The sequence below is a fragment of the Propithecus coquereli genome, unplaced genomic scaffold, assembly GCF_000956105.1.
Source record: "Propithecus coquereli isolate 6110/MARCELLA unplaced genomic scaffold, Pcoq_1.0 Scaffold115, whole genome shotgun sequence".
Taxonomy (NCBI): Eukaryota; Metazoa; Chordata; class Mammalia; order Primates; family Indriidae; genus Propithecus; species Propithecus coquereli.
The window spans coordinates 5,212,153-5,233,196 of NW_012135525.1; the positions used below are offsets into that span (position 1 = coordinate 5,212,153).

The 21,044-nt window shown below is 41.6% G+C and overlaps 1 protein-coding gene across 5 annotated transcripts in view; it reads left to right on the forward strand.

Moving 5' to 3' along the window:
- The window catches only part of FAM13C (family with sequence similarity 13, member C), a 126,055-nt gene that overhangs the window by 93,420 nt on the left and 11,591 nt on the right, over positions 1–21,044 (forward strand). For 4 of the 5 annotated variants that reach the window (XM_012657586.1, XM_012657573.1, XM_012657579.1 and 1 more), the window contains 4 exons: positions 9,273–9,483; positions 10,682–10,820; positions 15,247–15,328; positions 16,732–16,943. In XM_012657586.1, coding sequence (XP_012513040.1) covers positions 9,273–9,483; positions 10,682–10,820; positions 15,247–15,328; positions 16,732–16,943 — 644 coding nt within the window. The remainder of the gene's footprint in view (positions 1–9,272; positions 9,484–10,681; positions 10,821–15,246; positions 15,329–16,731; positions 16,944–21,044) is intronic. The other variant, XM_012657597.1, reaches the window with a different exon arrangement.

Here is a 21,044-nt window from a genome sequence, read left to right on the forward strand (position 1 = left end):
GATTTGATTTTTCTTTAATATTTCAATTTCTTTAGTGAATTTTTCTTCCAAGTCCTGGATTTTTTTTGTCGTTTCTTTGTGTTGGTGATCCATTTTTTCTTTCATATCATTCAGTTTTCTTACAATCCATGTTTGAATTTCTTCTTCTGTCATTTTAGTGTTCTGAGTTTGGTTAACATCCATTGCTGGGGAGCTGTTGTTCCTCTTTGGGGGTATGCTTTCCGTTTGAGTCTTCGTACTTCCAGAGTTATTTTGCTGGTTCCTTCCCATCTGGATCAGTTGTTCCTTCTTCCCTTTAGATTTTTGTTTGGATAATGACACGCCTTGTTTAGTCTCTGAGCCAGTAGGTAGTGTTTGTGGGTGAGATTTGACCACACCTTTTATGATGAATCAGTAGATGCAGTAAAAGGGTGTGCAGGATGACCTCCCTGTCAGTAGGTGGCACTTGCAGGGAGGAGCGAGCTGCGGTGCTGTTTTTGGGTCCTGTAGCTAGCTCTTATTCCTCTACAGAGGCCCTCTTGTGCCTCAGGTGGTGGGTGGGGTCCTGGGATTTCCAGGTGTGTCCTTATTCTCCACCTCAGTGAGGGGAGTGAGTCTGGGTGGAGCTGGGTTGGGTAAGCCTGCCCTCAGGCTCCACAACTGCTGCTAGCAGGGTCAAAGGTCTACTCTTTGTTTCTGTGCAGAGCTGCCAGGAGGGGCTGAAATGGGTCCACTCAGCTGAAAGTCTGGGCTTGGGGGCTGTGGCTGTTCAAGACCCGCACTCTGGAGCAGGTCTCGCTCCCCTCCACTCTCCCCCTCTCCTCGTCCTCTCCCAGGTCTCTGCCAGCAAGCGGGTCCTCAGGCTGATGCATGGCCCCTGGCTGTGACGTGGGCCGGGAGGTTCCGTACCCAGGATCGTAGCCTGAGCTGGGTGCACAGCCCTCTTGTGGGAGGAGGGTTGCCGCTCCGGCACGCTGATCTGCCCCTGAAGGCGCACACTCCTCAGTAGGCTCTTTCACAGATCTCTCCTCCGTGCCCCAGGGCAGTGTGATCGTGACCTGGGTGCACGGGGTCTGGTTTGCAGGCCTGTCCCCTGGACCCTGGAGATCAATTCCTGACCCTGCCAGGGGGAGGGGTGCTGGTCTTGAATCACCTACAGGGTGCCCAAGCTGGATCAATTTCACTCCACCTCGGGATTTGCCCCACTCTCCTGCAGTCCCCAGGTAAGTAGCACCTGGGAGGGCTGGCAGGTAGGGAACTCGCAGTCTGAATACCCCTCAGTCTGCTGTAGGGCTCCAAAGGAAAGGTCCCGTTCCTTGGAGATGCCTCCATGTGATGGCTAAATTGTCTTTCTGGGCACACACGGGTAGGGAGGGGGAAGGAGAGAATGGAGTAATATGGCGTCTGCTGCTAGGCTCGGGTCTGCGCCCGGGGAGGTGCCCCGAAGGGGCTGGGAGCCTGGCGCTGAGTCCACAAGAGGCCCCCGCTCACTGGTGGCAGTCGTCCCTGGGCTGGTGTCGGCAGGTCTCTCCAGCTGCTCAGGAGCCACCAGCAGTCCAAGATGCAAGTGAGGGGGAAGTTAACTGCTCCACCTACCCTTGTTGCTGGTCTCCAAGCCTCTCGGCACCTTTCTCCTTCCAGTTCTCCTCTGCAACGTCTTCCTGTGGAGTCTCCTGTAGTTTCAGGCACCCTTCCTTCCGACCCTCACCCGATCTATGTTTCTCTGCTAGCTTATCTTTTTTCTCTTTCTTCTAAAATTCGTCTTTTTTGCAGAGACCTTCTGACTGGTGGCTTGTCTCATCCGCCATGTTGGCTCCTCCCTGAGCTCAATTTTCTAAAAATGAATTAATACCTTAAACGTGGTAATGGGGCATTTTATAAAATAATTACAAGATAATTATGCCTGTAGGATTGTTTTCCAAACCGTTCCTAGAGATGCACAGTATTTTCTTGTTTTTTGTGTTTTTTTTGGTCATATCAGCATATTCTGTAATAGCTCCCAAAACCCCATTCCCTTTTAAACTATTAGTTTTGTGCTTATTATTTGTTAGGGGGTAGATGATCAATTTTCTCTGACTGTATTACCTACTGGCCCACGGAGCAAGTCATCTGCCACTGTTGAACCTCCTGATGGTTTGTGAGTTTTGTCTGTGGTTTCTTGGTGTTTTACTCTTTGAAAAATATCAATATCATCTGTAAACTCAGTCTTACCACTCTGTAATTCCTCTTTCATGCCATTCCTGAAATGTAAAATAAGATTAATATAGGATCCATTTGCAAGGATTGGTACTGAATTAACATCCTAACAAAGGTATTAATTAACTGCCATTTGCTGCATACTGGCTTTGTCTTGTTCAAAAACACAGCTCCTTGCAGAATTTCCTGTGCTAGTTGGGTGATTTTGGACAGGTTATTTAGTTTTTCCATGCCTAAATTTCTTTCCTTTAAAATGAGACAAAGCATACTGTCTGTGTCTTAGGATTGTTGTCAGAATGACATGGCCTAATACATATGAAGCTCTTAGCACATCACTCATGTGAATGCTTGATAAACGTCAGCTGTCATTATTTAAAAAGCTGGAAGCTGGGCATTCTTACTGTAGTCAGAACTCACACCACCATCCCTCCAGTTGACAATGCTTACATTCGTCTTTGAATATCTACTCTATCACAATTTCTCACTACTTTCAGGATGTGGAAACGACATTTCACACTGTTCATTCCCTAGGTCCCCTCTAGAGTGTTGCATATGATTGACATTATACTAATTCCCTTGAGCAAAAGGTATTTATAACAGCAATAATCTATAGAGCTGATGGCTGAATAATTACCACCTATTAAACTTGAAACTACATTTGCTACAATAAAATCTGTCCTGTGCTAAACCTGTGACACAACTTGGTCAGAAAAGTTCTTTACTATTAATAATTTTTCACTGATGGTTTTATAACCATCTTCATAATCTCTGAGGAAGGGGGCTTCACATTAACCCTTTGTTTTCAAAAGAAAGTATTTTAAAAAAATAATTTCAAAATTTATAAATGACAGTATAATTCTCTGAGGCCATTCTTTCAACTGTTTTATAGAAAAGAAAAAAAATCATTCCTGCAGCCCAAATTGCCAGGAAATTATTTTTAGAAATTTTTAAAATTCAGTTTTTAAGGCAGGCCAAATACTATGCTAACATGCATTATTCTATGTGTCCTCAGCTCTTTACAGATGAAGGTTCTGGATTTGAAGAGGCTTGCCTGGCCAAGGATATCACCTCTGCGAACAAGTAGTATCACAGACCAAGCACAGGCCTCTGGCTCCAGAACCCAGGCTTTTAACCAGTAGCCCTAAAGTCATTTTTTTTTTAATTAATAGACTTTATTTATTTTTTTTACAACAGTTTTAAGTTTATAAAAAATTGGGCAGATAGTATAGAGAGTTCTCATTTACTGCTTTTCCCTTGCACACAGATTTCCCATATATTATAGTCATTTTAAAAATGTCTTTTTTTGGGTTATTTTGCTATCAGCTTTGAATGCTTAAAGACTAAAGTCTGGAAGTGACCAGATGGCACACCTAGAAGCTTGGTGTCTGGCATTGCTCTGGACACCTTCCGCCTCCTGGAGCAAGGGGGACAACCTCTCCTGTCTCTTCCAGTTTCCTGAGCATTGTCTGTTCCTGTGGCTCTGTCTGTATGGAGCAGCTGATGCAACTTCTTTTCCTGAGTTGGTTAATTTGGGCAACCTAACAGACACTCGAGATTAATATTCTTTGACTATGCTTCCTAACTGACTTTGGATGAGCCTGGTAAATGTACCACCCACATTGAAGGTTGGAATTCCCTTCAGTCATTTTCCTGTTTGTTTTGTATATTCAGTGTTCCTTCTGCTTCCCAAAGCACTTCTGCCCATAAGTGAAAACTCTTTTGAATATGGCTCTTGTCACCTCAATAGCAGATTTTTATCAGCTGCACCACTGAGGTGATCAATTGTGCAGGAATCAACTAGAAGACCTGGGAGTCCATGAGGCTGAAAAGGAATGGGCATCACAGCAGGCAGCTTTCTCTGTCAGCCTAGAGGGCACTTCTGAATCTTCCACACTGTGATGGATGGTGTGTGCTCCTTCAGCCCCTCAGCTCAGACAGAACCCTGCACCCACCGGGGCGGGACATTGTTCAGCCCGATTGTTATCTGAGCACTTGGCTCCGTCTTGGTGACACAGGGAAGGAAAAGGATGCTCTCAGGGATCAGATTCTGTTCGTTGGCCATTGTCCTTGGTTATTTCTAAAATTCAATGAGATTGGGAGAGATTAAGCTATGTGTCCCAGGTCACATAGGTGACACAACTGGGACTTGAATCTGGATCTTTCTGAGCCTGTAGCTCATGCTTTTATCTGGATGGCAAATTGCCTCTTGGGATGTGCAGGGTGCCTGTCGTGAAGCCCACCCCTCCAACTCCCCGTCATTTCTGGTGACCATCACAGGAGCTGACACACAGGACTGCCTGCAGTGCTGACCTCCCCCTGGTTGGTCAGCCTCCCCAACCTGTAATCCCTTTTCATCTGTCCCGTTCCTGCCTTGCCCATCCCAACATGACAATACTGCTGCTTCTCTCTCAGTGGTCCCTAGCCAAGCAAGTTCATCTGTTTCCCCAGCCTTAGTTATTGGGATGACTTCCGTTTTACCCATGTTCTCTCTCCCTGACCCTGTAGCTAACCCTTTAGTGCCTCAAGCACTCAAATTCAACATACCTAAAACAGAACCCATCATATATCTATCAGATGTTTTTTAATTTTTTTGCCTTTGTTTTTGCAGCCCTCTTTGTGTGTGTGACACTGTCATCCTCCCTGTTATCTGTCCTGAGAGATGCTGGCTGAGAACTCTGAGGCTTGAACCTCATTAGAATCATGGACATGCTTTTGGATCACTTAGCTTTTAAAACCAACGAAGGCTGATGTTTGGCATTTTGGAATGTACGTGAATGCTATCTATGAGCCCACCATGATGGGCAAACGCAAGAGAGCAAATTAACAAATGCACAAGTGGTCCATCTCGAGTTTTTGCAGATAGGGATTTACTTAAATTTTGCATTGCTTTAAAAATTCACATGAGAAAGATATATTTTTAAATCTGACTGACTCATTTAACAGCTGTGATATAGCATATGCTTCTGCCTGGGGTTGCAGCCAGATCAGAAGTGGTCTCTTGGCCTTCACACACTGATAATTACTTTTCTTCTCCATGTTCCCTCCTGCTCAGTGCGTGGGCTGCCAGAAACACCAAGGCTTCCAGTGTCAGGGATGTGGAGTCTTCTACTGCAGGCACTGGTCGAATCCTCCCTGAATGGAGTTAGTATAGTTATACAACCTTCCCTACTGAATTAAAATGGAGAGCATATTACTCCTAGGTTCACATGGTTGTTTGGAAGATTAAATACATGTCCAAACTCTCAGAATGAGATTAAGGACAGAGTGAGTCACTCCATAAATATTAGAGATGATTATTATTCTTATTTATAAATAAGGACCGATAGGAGGGACAACATGTTGAGGGATATATTGATTCTCATTTCCCATGTTAACCCTACAAGTGCTCCTGGTGAGGTTGGGTTGGTATTCAGTAAGAGAAGACGCTATTCAACTTCTTTATTTTGATGATAATAATTAGGAAAATGATGGTTCTCATGGATACTGTGTTTAGGAGTTTCTATGTCTTATCCTCATGTTTCATTCACCAAATATGCTATACAGGGATGCATGGGTGAACATCGTTAGTTTTAAGAGGAATTTATTTTAATGTGTATTAGTTTTAAAAAATGTAACAAGTGCATCAAATTCATGACTTCTTGGCCATCATTGCTTAGGATGAAGGTGAAATTTTAAAAAAAACCTTTAGATTGAAATAAAAATTATACATATGAGTGTAAAGTACAAAAATAGGTTTATGTAGATATGGCAAAAATTTTGTAGGGATATAGTTTTATTTCATTTCATCTTCACTTAGTCATGTGAGGCAGGCACTGTTATTATTCCTATTTAACAGACGAAGAGACTGAGGTTTAAAAAGGTCCATCATTTCCAAACTCTCTTTAGCCAGTGCAGACCTGGGATTCATACTCTCAACCTTTGCTCTCTATTGTGCACCCCAGGGTGGTTTCTCACTTCCCTTCTCAGGATTGTGTTTTTTTTTTCTTTCCAAATTTTATATTAATGTATTATATTTTCCTTTTTGTAAAATTAAAGTACAGTTGTTACAGAAATTTTAGAAAATACAAAGAAGCAAAAAAATTTTTTTTATCGTTGTAAGAGCACTTAACATGAGATCTACCCTTTCAACAAATTTTTAAATATACAATACAGTATTGTTAGTTACAGTAATCTCCCCTCAGCTTTGGCTTTGCTTTCAACAGTTGCCTGCAGTACAGTATGATAAGATATTTTGAGAGAGACCACATTCACATAACTTTTATTACAGTATGTTGTTATAATTGTTCTATTTTATTATTGCTGTTAATCTCTTACTGTGCCTACTCTATAAATTAAACTTGGTCATAGGTATGTATGTATAGGAAAAAATCCAATAGTATATATTGGGTTTGGTACTATCTTCAGTTTCAGGCATCCACTGTGGGTTTTGGAACATATCCCCGTGGATGAGGGGGGACTACTGTATAAGCATTATGTCATACAGCAGATCTTTTATTTTTCTCATCACTGCCCTGTGAGTAAGGTGGGCCAAATAAAGAAACTGACAGGTAGGAAACCTGGCTGGGGCCCCACAGGAAGTATAGGCACTCCTGCCTCGCAGGCCCCTTCCTCTACCATACTGCATCATGTGATGATGGGCTGAGGCAAGCTGTTCCTTCCTTTGGAAGAAAAAGGAATGTCCCCCAGGGAACCCTCGGGAGCCATCCTGGTTTTATATTGCCCTCAGCTTGTCCCTATCAGGGAGCTGGGTCTGGAAAGGTGGCCTGGGCTCTTCCCAGGACAGCAGCGGTGCTGGCTTTGAATCTACACTGGCCTCTTTTGAGCAAAGACCTCAATAATTCTATCTACACAAGTGCACAGACAAATACATGTGCCTGCTGATTTAATTAAGCCCCTTCTCAACACAAATGGTGAGTTTGGACAAAGAACTGAAACTCTACCAAATTGCCGGGTTTTGACTCTGTTGTTTTTCAACTGGTTGCTTTGGGATCTCTCTGGCTCACAGCTTCCTTCAATAGTGAATTGGAGGGAAAGGAGGTTAGGGTGTTAATTAGGCAGCATGGTAAATTATGCGAATGCCCAGGGGAAAACAGATGCCATGTAAATGGAGGTTTACAATTACTCTTGAGTGCAGTTCCAAAAAATCCATGTGTAGTGATCTGTGATTCTATGAAGTTATATTTTAGGATTCTATGGGCTTTAGAAACTGAGCTCTTTCCCCCCGGCTCTACTTTGTAGTTATGCGGCTAGGATCTCAAGTGCTTACATTTGGGCATTATCAAACAGCAACAGGAGACTCCTGTTAGTTTTAACCCTGGGGCCACAGCTGAGCTGAAGGGTTGACATCTCAGACCTTTTGCATTTCAGTAAAAATATGGTGGTCCCACATGCTTCCTAAAAATGATTTTCTTCTCCATTATTATTACTAAAAAAATACTTCTAAGAAACGGGTAACATGAATAAAATGCATTTCTTCTTAGAGCCTAATAGTTTAAGAATTTGGTGAGGAACCCACGCACCCCTGGTGGATTTGGAAGGTGGTTATTATTATATGCTATGATTTATTGGTTAGTAACTCTTATTCCTGTTACTCTGGAGAGCTCCTGCCAAACCATGGTGTCTTCTGGGTAAATAATTCACACTTTGTCTTGGGCCGAGGCACTGCCTGTTCACCTGGCACCCACGTGCCCTCACCACGTCCATTCTGATCAGCCGCAGCTACTGCCAGAAGTGCTGTCAGAGAGCTTCAGAGGAACGACAGGAGGTATCTTCTACCCTCCTAGTCTACAACCCACCAGGGCGGAAAGCCAACAGAAAACACAGGAAGACCTAATCACACAGGAGGACCTTTGATGTCACACAAAGCAAATTGCATTTTAAGCTCTAAAGAACAGGGAGCCATTCTAAATCTGATTAAGAATCATCTCATACCAAATTGTGATAAACGTTTATTTTGGAAAAGCCTATTGTCAGTATTTTCTGATTCTGCTTATTCATCCAGAAAATCTTTGTTTTCCTTTCTTTAGGGAAGTAGGTGTAAGAGAAAGCCTTGGCTTGTCCTGACTTGTCTGAAGGGCAAAATTGAGGAGTTTGTTTTGGCTGCTTCTGGAATAACTCTGTACAGAGCCCAGGGTGGAGAGACCCTTCCCGGGCCAGCCTGGCTCAGTGTGCTAATGATCCCCAGCTGACAGACCTCGGTCCCCTGCCCTCACCTCCACAGCACAGGGGTACCTGCCTTCCGGACTGACCCTGGGGGTGGGGAGCTAACTTCAGAGGGGGGTGGTCCTAGTGAGAATTCAGGCACAAAGCTGGCTGGGGAGAGGGTTTGGCACAGGTTTTGTTTTATGTTTTGACCAGAATAAAATGCTACATAAAGTTTTGGAGAAGAAAACAGAACTACACCTAATTCTATCATGCTTTGTAGTAGCTGTGTAACTTTTATCTTTTAGTGCATTTATTTGTTTACATAAATGTATGCTTTTTATATAAAATGGAATCATTACTGTTTTGTTTTGCAATGCGTGGTTTCTGCTTAGCGTATTCTGAATGTCATTCCTTATTGATAAGCAGAGTTATCCATCATTTTTGATGACTGAGGAATAATTTTCTCTGTGGGGACTCCTCTTCCCTCTCTTCCTCCTTGGTTTTTTCCACTCTCTTCCTCCCCACCCCCTCTCTCCCTTCCTTCACTGGCAATTTCGTTATCCCTTTTCTTCCTCATAATCTATAATCTTTTGCTCCAGCTCCATTTTATTGTTTTCTTTTTATTTACTCTAATGCTTTGTAACATATCCTCACACCTATGCAAATACTATGAAATAAAATGAGGATTTTTGCAGTTTGGGGCTACGCTGGCTGTATAACTCATCCCGAAATAATTTGTTTCCATTTTTTTTGTTGGCAGGTTTGTCATCTTTTCTATCCAGGTTCTGTGAGAACAAACATGACAGTATTTTGAAAGCTTTTCATATCCCCAGAAGGAAGAAATGACAAAGAACAAGCCGTTATAACGAATGTTTATGATCTTTATTTAGGAACATGACAGTCTCAAGCCCTCTGTCACTTTTAAGTCTTTATGATTTGTGTTGTTTCCCCAGACCCTGTGCCAGTCCACAAAGACGGGCAGAATGAAGCTGACAGCACCCCAGAAGACCTCCAGTCAGTGGGGACCAGCAGGCTGCTCTATCACATCACCGACGGCGACAACCCACTGCTGTCACCCCGATGCTCCATCTTCAGCCAAAGCCAGAGATTCAACCTAGACCCCGAGTCAGCGCCATCTCCACCCAGCACACAGCAGTTTATGATGTAAGAAAACCTCGTTTTGCTATCTTAATTTCAGACAGTTTTTCAAATGCCACATTTACAAACTACAATGAAGTGTGTGTCTGAAACAGTACAAACGTGCCTGCCTAATGTAACTGCCAGACCAGACCAATAAGTGGCAAAAATCAATATATTTTCTAGTTGGGGATGCTCTTTCAGGTCTTAATACCTCAGGAGGAAATGGTCATGAGAGACAGGCGGCCTCTGGGGCTTACATGTTTGAACACTTTTTTGGTGAAATAACCAGAATCCTGAGTAAGCGTATGTACATGGAAATATCAGGACTGTCATTCTTGATGAACTTGGCATTCTTTCCATGTACAACAGTGGCAGCAACAGATGTATTGTGGGAACACTTGGAGATGTCCACCTCAAGTTTTTCTTAGATTCTAGAAAAGTGGTAGCTTACAATAGCTATCCCCCCAACACTATGCACTTGTGTGTTTATGTGTATCAGATACCTGCCCCCCTACACACTCCATTTGGAATTTGCATTTGGGATTGGAGCAAGGTTGAGGAACCGTGTGTTACTTACTTTTAAGTTCCACAAATAATTTTGACATATAGCTAAGATTGAGAATTGTTTGTTTAAAAATATGCCCAAGGAATCCCTAGTTTCTCTCTCAGAACTTACGCTGTTATTCTTGAATTTATCCAAACTTTGGTTCATGGACGTCTATTAATGAACTTGAGGTAGTCAGTGAATTATTGCTATTGCATGGAAAATGTGTGTCACGTGAGAGAGTGTACACAGCATCTGGAGAAAGGGCCCATTCTTTTCACTTATTCAAAAAGGTTCTGTTATGTCAAGAAAAGTTAACCACACACCTAAATCTTCCTTGAAAATGTCGGTAAGTGTAGCTTATGCAACCTGTTGAGGACAAGGCCTCAACAGGGCTGTTTCTTTTGAGTCTTAAATTGGCTTCTTCTAAGCTTTAGGAAATATATTTCCTGGACTAACATTTTGACATTTTACACTAAAGTCCCTGATGACATCTGCCCATAATGGAGTTCTGTGATCAGGGTTCTCCGTTGACGAGCAGATGCTACCCTGGTAGTCTCATCAGATAATGAGCTGCCTTTGGACCTCTCTGATAACCCAGGAATCTTGGTGTGTAGACCAGCAGCAGTGTTTACCGTGAGACCACTGTTTCTGACGCTCCTTCCTCCCTGTAATCAGGCCCCGGAGTTCCTCGCGGTGTGGCTGTGGAGATGGTAAGGAGACGCAGACCATCACCCAACTCACCAAGCACATCCAGAGTCTCAAGAGGAAAATTCGGAAATTTGAGGAAAAATTTGAACAAGAAAAGAAATACCGGGTAAGGACCCTGGAGTTTGACAGAGGAGTGGATTTTGTCAGAGGTGTGTGTGGATTTTCTTTGCCAGGGGACAGCTCTGTTCCCATTGCCGAGCCCAGGACTTATTATAAATTGAGTTCCCATCCTGGGTGTGTCCTCTCACCTGCTGTCAGTTGATCTCCACTAAAATATTTCCTAGGAGTGTGGATTACAACTCTTATTTCCAAACTTATTTATTTGATTATTAATCTCCTTTTTTTTCTCTTAAGGAACCTTATCATCACCAGTTTTTCCAGGACCAAAATTTTGAAAGCTTTTTAATTAGGGTCTCATTGTTTTTTTTAAAATCTTTTCCCAATTGCATTTTGATAAGAACTCATTAAGGACCCAAGAGCAGAATCTCCAGTTGTGGAACAGAATGAGGGAGATGGTTTCTTGACGTTAAAGTACTTGCTGGTTGATAAGTGGGGACCTCTTGAGTGTAGTTTGTTAAGGCCACTCATAAGAACAAATCCTGAACTGTCCTATTGTATCAGTTCGTGTTGGTACTGCAATGCCACAAACATTTTTTCTCATGTAAGAAACAATAGAGTCATGGATAAGTGTCTTGATGACCAATGTTTTATTTTCTCTAATGGTGACCACGACATAGAAAAAAACCATATTCACATAGAATTGGACAAATAAATTGGGTCTTTGGCAGAGGGCCCAGAACAGCTTGTTATTAGAATAAAAGAGAACAGGGAATAATCTCTCATACATCTTGAAATATTTAAAGGTTCACTAAGCACTTGGTACAGAGGCAATCAGAAAGTTCCTGTGAGTGTAGGATATGTTCTGGGGAGGGAGGTGAGAGCGGGTAATATTCCACTCTTCTTTCTGTCTTGTTTTTCTTACAGTGGCCTCAAATTCGCTAAAAGAGGAGTTTTAAGGTATGGTTTTAGCTTTTCAAAAATGGGGAAAAAAGTCAGATTGGCTTTCAAGAAACCTTAGTCAGGGTGTTGAACATTCCTGTCTCCCCCCGTGTCAGGCAGTCACAGCTACTTACTGTCTTACTTACTTATATAGCAGGAAGCAGCTCCACACGCTTAGCCCAGGCCTTTATAGACAAGGAAACTGAGGCCCAGTGAAGAGGTAAAGACTTATAACTTGCCTAATGTAGTTGTGTTCTATCAGCTCAGGCTTGGGGCAATGGATTAAAGATGAATAGGTTCTGCAATAGTGTGGAGATAAAATTCTTTAGTGTCTACATATTGAAAGCTCCAGATATCCCGAGAGAAGCTGATTTCACATGTTTTCTGCTGAGAATGTTATTGGATCTTTGATGTCTTTGTGTTGGGAACTAAGAGTAACAACCAGGTGCTCCAATCCCAGGGCCTGTTAACATTTCTTACCTGGAAGCTCTTGAATCAGACTATTCTGGATTTGAATCCAGCATAACTACTTAAGAACTTTGTGACTTTGGACCTGTTACCTTTCTGAGTCTCAGTCTGTCCATCTGTGAAGTGGAGTCAACATTAGTAGTGACTTCTTAAGTTTGTGAATTGCAAATAAGGAAGGACATAGTATAATGCTTATCACAGTGTTTGGCACAAAGGAAGTAAGAGATCCTAAATATTACCAACCTTTCAATCTAAGTAACGTTTGAATAGCCTACCCCATGGCAGTCCCTGTCTTGTCAGAGAATGAAGAAAAAATTATTTCATGTTAATTCTCCATTGGATTTTTCTACCTGCAGTCACAGACCTTGGATGCCTGTTTGGGAATAGAATTTCTCCTGGCATCTCTTGCCTTTGGAGAACCTTTAAAGCCAGAGCAGACAGACAGACACACATACACACACACAGGCACACATACAGACACACACACACACACAGGCACACATACAGACACATGTATTAAATACTCAAACATTCAGAAGGAGGGATTTGGGAGCAATAGAAGGAAGCTTCATGAGCACTGCTGCTTGCTGCTTCAGTGTGTATAAAAGTCTTTGACATAATCAGAATCTTACATGTCTCAGGCAACAGGGCTTCCCCTTGCCCTTCCTGTCAGGGTGCCAGGCTGTGGTTAGAGGTTTGACATGTCAGTGGTTATTAAATGGTTGCTGTGCGTAAGGCTTCCCTTCCTGGCAGCCTGACTGTGGGGTTAATAGCACCCACTGCTAATTTTTGAATCTGAGCCCCTTGGGCCTCTGTGCTGTGCTGATACCCATGCATAACGTACATCTTTCCATCTCCGTTGAATGTAACCATTTTGTATTCCTATCTCAAACTGCTTATTCTCTACATCTGATTTTGCATTTGATTTTTGGCCTCATGGGCTTAGAGAAGGTTGCTTCAGCTAGATATCTACTTGTGGAATCAGAGAATATTAGAATTCGAAGGGATCAGCCAAGTCTTTCTTCTTATCTGACCATTGAAGGAACTAAGGCCCTGAGAGGGGAAGTGAATCCCCCAGAATCACACAGGAAAAAAAAAAAAAAAAACTGACCTAGCCAAAAAAAACAACTCTGGTCTTTTTATTATCCATACAGAAATCTTTCTGATGTATCTTATGAACCGTCTTTAGCAGATCACAAACCTGGTCCAGTGGGAGCAGATCCAGTGGAGCACTGTTCAACAGGATGTGTTCTCAGATTGGAGAATTCTCTAAGCATTTTAAGAAACCAAATGTAAAACACTGTCCCAATAGCCAGATTGTTACCTAAAGCCAAAGCACTAGACTATATATCAGGGAAACAGTACAGTGCCCTATTCTAGCAGACCGTAGATAGGACAAAGCTAAGCTGTTTTGGAGGTGGGGGTTGGCACCCACGTGTCACTGTCCATGGTCCTGAAACCAGGGATTCCCTCATGGAAACTGTAGTCTCCTATCCAAGCTCTCCTAAGAAAGAATCGTAGTTCTTTTCCTTTAATCTTCATTTCTATCTTGATTTTTAAAACCTATAGCTTTTATATAACTTTATAACTGTCAGAACCATGCCTTGTATTTCACAATGAATGTATCTAATCCCATGTACATGTGATAATCTTGTCACACAAGTAGTTTTTTCCTTTGAACTTGAAAAGTCTTCCATCTTCCTATGCCTCCCTCTCACCAACAATCTAGTGAGGTCACATGGATTTAGTGGACCCTTAAATATGACAGATCCCCTAGATTTGGTCACTAACAGTGCACACAATTCAGGCTAGTATGTTTATGATCATGTCTTCTTGAGCCTTACTATATAGTTCCTTGTATAACCTTAACTCAAAGTAGCCATTAATTTTCTTGAGCCTGCATTTAAGTTACCATGGTAGCCTTAAGAATGTTTCTTACTAATATGTGGGGGTGGAGGGTCAGTATGATTGGCTACCCTTATCTCTTAGTTTCTCTTTTCTATACAAAGTCCACTTTTGTGCTCTGAGAAGAAATCAAGGTGAATGACTTGTATTGATGAGTCAAATCCTTTTAAAATAAAGAAATATATTCTTACTGCCACATCTAAGGTGTCATTAGCTACTTGTAGGACATGCATACGCCATATGTATGTCAGTGAAGACATATTCAGTATCCCTTTGAAGGTCTGATAGTGAACACTACTATTACTACCACTACTGCTAGTAATAGTAATAACAATAATATCTGTAATTCTAGATAACACTTCTGTAGTGTTTAGCATGTGCCTGTAACTGTTTTCAGTGCTGCAGTTATTAATTAATTAATCCCTCATAGCAACCCTATGAGGAAGATGCTGTTATAGTCCTAACCTGATACATGAGACTGAGGCACAGAGAGGCTAAATAATTTGCCCAAGGCCACACACATATGACCTATTAAGTTTCATTTTAATGCCTGCCCCAGTAGGATATTGAGTCTACACATAGTGAGAGGATTAGAAATCTGGGTATCCCCCTGACAGACTGACTTCTCAGGACTACCGTCAGGTTTTAAAGATTCTGGGGTCCTCTTTCTTCATCTTGGGGGATATGACTGACAGGAGCTAAATCTCCCAGTTTGTCAGTATTCTTCAGCAGAGGTTGCCGTCATAAGCCATGTGTGTGAGCCACAAGCAAGGTAGTAAGCAGTGCAGTCATCTGCATTGCTATGGAGAATGGCCTGGGACCCCGGGGTATGGGCTGTGGGGGGCCTGCAAGGCAAGTGAGGGATCGACTACAGGGGCACTGGCATGGTTAGGACTGCGTAAAAAATGCTGGGTGACCAGGCATGTTTAGAAGCAATGCCCATGGCAAGGATGAAAGAATAGAGAAGGTCAAGAATGTTTTCTGTGTTTTCCAGAAGCAACTCCATCAGTTGGAGATTTCACGCCTGAATTTCTCTCCCAGCTTTATATGTTCCTGAACTGTCTTTGTGTGGCTCAGCTGTTTAAAAATTTTATTTTTCCTTTTCTTTCTTTCTCTCCCTCCCTCTCCCTCCTTATCCCCATGTTTCCCTCCCTCGGTAGCCTTCACATGGTGACAAGACTTCTAATCCTGAAGTCCTGAAATGGATGAATGATTTGGCTAAAGGTCGTAAACAGCTCAAAGGTAAATGCCAGCCAAAGGTCTCTTTTCTCAGGAAGCAGTTAAAATAGTGATAATGTGCTTCAGAGCATTTTTTATTCATGTCTACCTGTGCCCTCTTGAGCTTTGTTTCCCCGCTTAGATTGGAGGCCCATTTGAAATAAATGGTCCTGGATGTCCTTCATTGTTTGGCTCCATTTCATAAACCTGCTTACAAAGACACTGAGGACCTCCAACTCCCAAGTGGAATGATTCACTTCAATGCCAGGAACATTTCAACATGTGGAGCACTGACCTCCTGGGTTATTGGATTCTTGGATGTTAAACACAAGAGGCCTGAGAAATCCTTTACTCCACATACCCCATAGCATGGCTCAGGGATATTTATGCCCAGAGAGAAGGGAAGGTTATTAGCTGGGAGGTGGTGAACCAGGGGTGAAACGTGTTTCTCCTGCCTTCCAGCCCAGTGCTCTTCTTCCTCTGTCCGCCTCTGCAGATGGTGGTGCAAGTATTAACTCTAAAATCCATTGTTAAAGGACTATTGTTATTTACCAGTAAAAAATTATTTTCTTCCTCTCTGTAGGAGAGGAAGATTCTTAGAGACATGGGAGTTTTTCCAAATTTCTGGAAGGATGGTGATTAAAAAGAACTAGAAGGGGATATTAATTCAGTGGTATTAAATGATAATGATGTAGCAAGTTTATAAAATATGCAGTGTTTAAACACCAAGCCAGAGTCTAACTAAAAAACAAACATCAAAGAAAATGAGCTATGAAATTAAGAAATCAATATAAATGACCTCATTCAAGCAACCAGTCCCTTCACATTTTCTGAAATATAATTTCCTAATAAATCCCAGGTGGCTTTTTTTATTTTTAATTATCTACATTTATATGAAGCCATATTTCAGTAATGGTGATTCCTGGATTTTAGAAGCTGGCATTAGACAAAATTGTGACAACTGTCAGGTTGGGGATGGCACTCCCATCTTCCCTCTCCCACACCCTCTTCTATTTCCCTGGTATCTGCATGTGGAATGCTCTCTAGAAGTACTTGCATTTCCACAGGGCTCTTGATGAACAAACAACTGTCCAAACCTAAGTAAATGAATCTTTGTCAGCTGCTACAGTAGGTACAAGTTGTTAACTTTGGGGCCAGGTACCGCTGGTGTTCCTCTTCCCCTCCTCTGAAATCTAAACTAATCACTCCCGCACATGTCCTCTACCTCCGTGAGATCCCAGCCTCTAGAGCCCTGGTTATATTATTGGCTCTGAATATCAAGTCTGTCCTTGCCCCATAGAAAGCCATCGTTAGCATTGTTCATTTCTACCAACTTGGCATCAGGGGAAGGAATTCTTGAAAGGCTCTCTTCATTTTAGAGGCAGTGGGTCCTCTTTGCTCATGGTAACTCATGGCATTTCTCTTAGAACTAAAGCTGAAGCTGTCAGAAGAACAAGGGAGTGCTCCCAAAGGCACACCTAGAAACCTGTCCTGTGAACAACCCACAGTCCCCAGAGAGAATGGGAAGCCGGAAGCTGCAGGCCCTGAGCCAAGCTCCTCTGGAGAGGAGACTCCAGATGCTGCCTTGACATGCCTAAAGGAGAAGAGAGAGCAGCTTCCCCCCCAGGAGGATTCTAAGGTACCTCATCGTATCTTGTGTTATGGAGGGCCCCAACACTCCACACAGTGCCAGGGAGATCATAGTTTTGACCAATTTGTCAGAGCACTTTGCCACTACATAAACATCTTTAGGAGATTGGCATGGAAATTTCAGTCAGATGAGTTTCTGGTGGGTTATTGGCCATAACCTATGTGTATTGCCACATAATTCGAGGATGTGACACCATTCTGGAGGTTATAGTGTTGAGAGTGGAAGGGAAGTAAATGGCAAAGACACTGGGATATATCATATCTCTTTCTCTCCCAACTTCCTCCCTTAAATTCACAAACCCAAGACTAGGGAATAAGCATACTATCTGAAAGGAAAGGGCTCCAGTTACAACCCCTTATCATGTTTTATTAACACATAATAAGCAGGGATGAGGTATAAATGGAAAGGAAAATGGTTTGGTATCTTACATAAGAATAAGGTAGAGTTTCTTAGGAGTGTTAGGTTGGAACCCAAGACTTCAGCTTTAGACATTTTAGTTTTGAACTATCTGTGAGACATCCAGATAGAGTTGTTGATTAGACATTTGGGTATATGAACCTGGAGCCCAAAGAAAATATTTATTATATTTTATAAAGAAGAAAAGAATGATTAGCACTTAACCTGGTTAATCCCCTACTTGTCCTGCATATCCGTGCTTCCATTTCACTTATGCCAGGGAAACTTTCCTATGGTCCTTCCTGTCTCAATTCAAAGACTGGTCTGGTTGACTTTCAGTTCTTGATTAAGAGTTGTAGCTACCCTATCATAGCTCTAACTATCTCATGTACCATTTTCTTTCTCTCTTAGTATACCTTATGCTTCTTGCGTGGAAGGACTGTTTATTGCTCATGATCCCTCAACCTGTACATAGTAGGCATTGAATAAATGCTGGGTGAATGGACAAATAGACATGAATAAACCGACTAGCACATTTAACTTTTGTCTTCTTGAGGAGAATGCTGCCTTTACCTGTTCTATTGTACATTACCTGGTCTTAATAATAAGGTGGCAACATAAGCCACATCTCAAAAGGTTCACCACCATGTGCCCCTGCATTAGTCTTTTACATTAGGACTTGTGATCCACAGGTAGAAATGGGCCTGGGGCCACCTCTATCTTTATATGAAATACCTTTAGACTTAAAGAAAAATAACTATATGTTGTGAAGAAGGAATAGAAGGTTTTCATCTACTTGGTTAACCTATCCCCATCCCCACTAAAGATTCTAGACTTTCATGAAGCCAGTAAACAACTTGTATGTATATACACAGTCATGTTGTCAGGTCCGTGTTTTTCCATCTTTCAATGCTTCTGAGGTTCTTTCCTGAATTTTACAGTTACTTAAACCATATCTATGAAAGCATCTTGGTCAATAATCTAAGTCCTAATTCTGTGTTCTGTTTATTTAACCAAGGTAGTGAAGGGAGAGTTGGGATTGGTATAGAAGACTTAGAACAGGACTCAGTACTTGAACCAGCCACTTTCTAACCATGTATACATGGCAAGTGAACTAAAACTCTGAGATTCAACTTCCTTATCTGTAATTACCTACTTATATAATTATTGTGACAATAAGGGAGATGCCTGGTGACTGGTGGACAATCATTCATTTGCAAAAAGCTTTGAATGCCTACTATGAAGTAGAATAGATGCGTATAAAAAATAAACAAGATAGAGAAGTCCTGGGAGTCACTGCCCCTCATGGAGCTCATGTTCTCCTGGGAGTCAGAATGCAACAAGCAATGAACAACTCAAGAAATGAAATCATTAAAAATTTTGATAAGTACTGTGCAAATAATTAAACAGGTGATATGACAGAAAATAATGGATATAGTTTCTACTTAAGATTAGGTGAGTAGGAAGGCCAAGAAGGTGATATTAAAGAAGAATTAGTGGGCCAAGAGAACAGCAAAGAGCATTTTAGACAGATAGAATTGCAGGTATCAAGGCCTCGAAGGAAGGAAGAGCAAGTTGTGCACTTGGAATTCTCAGGTTTGAGGCCTAGAGCACAGGATGGCATGAGACAAAGTCAGAGAGATGGAGTGGGACTCGTCACACAGGACCTTATAGGCTGTGGAAAGTATCGGGAAGTTGTTAAATGGTTGTAAGCAGAAAAGTGCCATGACATGATTCATATTTAAAATATCTTTCTTGATTGCTCAATGTGGAGAATAAATCACAGGGGAAAAAAATTGGAAAAGGAGAAATGAAATGGGTGGTTTGGATTAGCGTGATGGCCTTGGAGATGGAAAGAAGTGAACATATTCAAAGTGTATTTCGGAGGTTGAATCAAAAGCACATGTTGAAGCATTAGATGGGAGAAGGTGAAGGAAAGGAAGAATCCAGGATGGTGATGGATCCATTTACTGACGTACGGAAAACTAGAGAAGGTGCAGATTGTGGGGTAGGAATGAAAACTTAAAAGGTCTTTTTGGGACACATTACATTTAAGATCTTTGAGGAATAGGGTGACCAACCATCCCAACTTGCCCAAGACTTTCCTGGTTTTAGCACTGAAAAATCCCACGTCCTGGGGAAATGCCTCAGTCCTGGGCAAACTGGGATGGTTAGTCATCCTACTGAGGTATCTAAGTCAAATTGGTACATGCAAATGAGAGCCTGAAGATCAGAGAAAATTCTCTGGGTACTTTAGAAGTCATCCTGTATGAATATGGCAATTATTTCTATTATTTTAAAGGAAGTATCTATTGAATAGTTTAGTAAGTATCAGATCTCCCTTCAAATATACCTACTGTTTAGCTTTGCAGTAGGCCAAAGTTAGGCCCCTTAAACAGACAGCATCTGTAGTGGAACATGTAAACTTCAACATATAAAGCTGCAGTACCATTCTTGGGAGAGCTTAACATAGTAAACCATGTAGTGGCTAGTCAGCCATAAGGCAGTTCCTAACGGCGAGTCCAGAGATCCACAGCAGAACCTAAGGGGGAGGACTGTATATTTCCAAAGCAGCTAATATTATTCCTTCCTCCTCAATAAGCTCAGCAGCATTTCAGATCATCTCATTAGGTCCCATTTCTTTAAACTGAAATTGGCAGATGACTTTCATCTGGGATCCTTGCCTTACTGCTGAAAATGCATTAAATATGAAAACTTCCAAGATAAAGAATGATTTCTTTTCCAGAGAGACTTTTATTATAACTCTTTCTGAAATTCCTGCATTTGGTGTTCAGTCACAGCCCATACTAAAGCTAATAAATCCTACAGTATTGCCCTGTTGGTGCTGATACTGCTAATGAGTAATTTTCTTCCTTTTTTTTTTAATCTACAGATGATTTTTAGAGATAATCACTTCTGGGTCACAGGGCATCATTATGCACTGGAAATGAATGAATCATCTCCTGAGTCTGACTGTAGTGACTATTTATGTCCTTTTCCTTTTAAAAATCCTGAAGTGGTGCTGGCACATATCCCCATATTGTCCTTTCTGAGAACTGCAGGTAGGGTCAGATGCCCAGCCCAAATTACCAAGGGGAGGAGTAATGGCAGTCACTTCTTCTGGCCTCTCATCAACTGTAGCATCTTTGAGGAGGTAAAGGTTTTTAAAGGTTTTTAAAAAGCCTAATAATTCATTTTAGTTTTAAAAAATCAAATAATTTAATAACTGATTAGTGGGTCATTGTTGGTTGGAAAGAGGGAAGACTTCGAGGTAAAGGGCATGGAAAGGAAGATCCTACCAAACTTTTTTGCCTGCCTATTTATCCTTCTTTTTTAAAAAATTAATTTGTTGAATAGGTAATAGTTTTCACTATATAACCGTTCATACATTTTCTTTTTGCAAGAAAGAAAAATAAGGAAATATATAAAAATTATACAGTAAAAAGATTCCTTCCCACTCCAACTGCCATCTCTAGCTCTGAGTTCTCCCACCTCAAGAAGATAACTATTGTTATTAATGTCTTATGTGTCCTTTTGGAATTTCTATATAAAGCATACATAAGAAATTATCAATATACATTCTTAATTTGCCTCTTTTAAACAAAAGGTAGCAGTCTACACAATTATATATCTTTTTTTCACTTTATATATTCTGGATAGCTTTTTATATCAAGACAGAGAGCTTCTCATTCT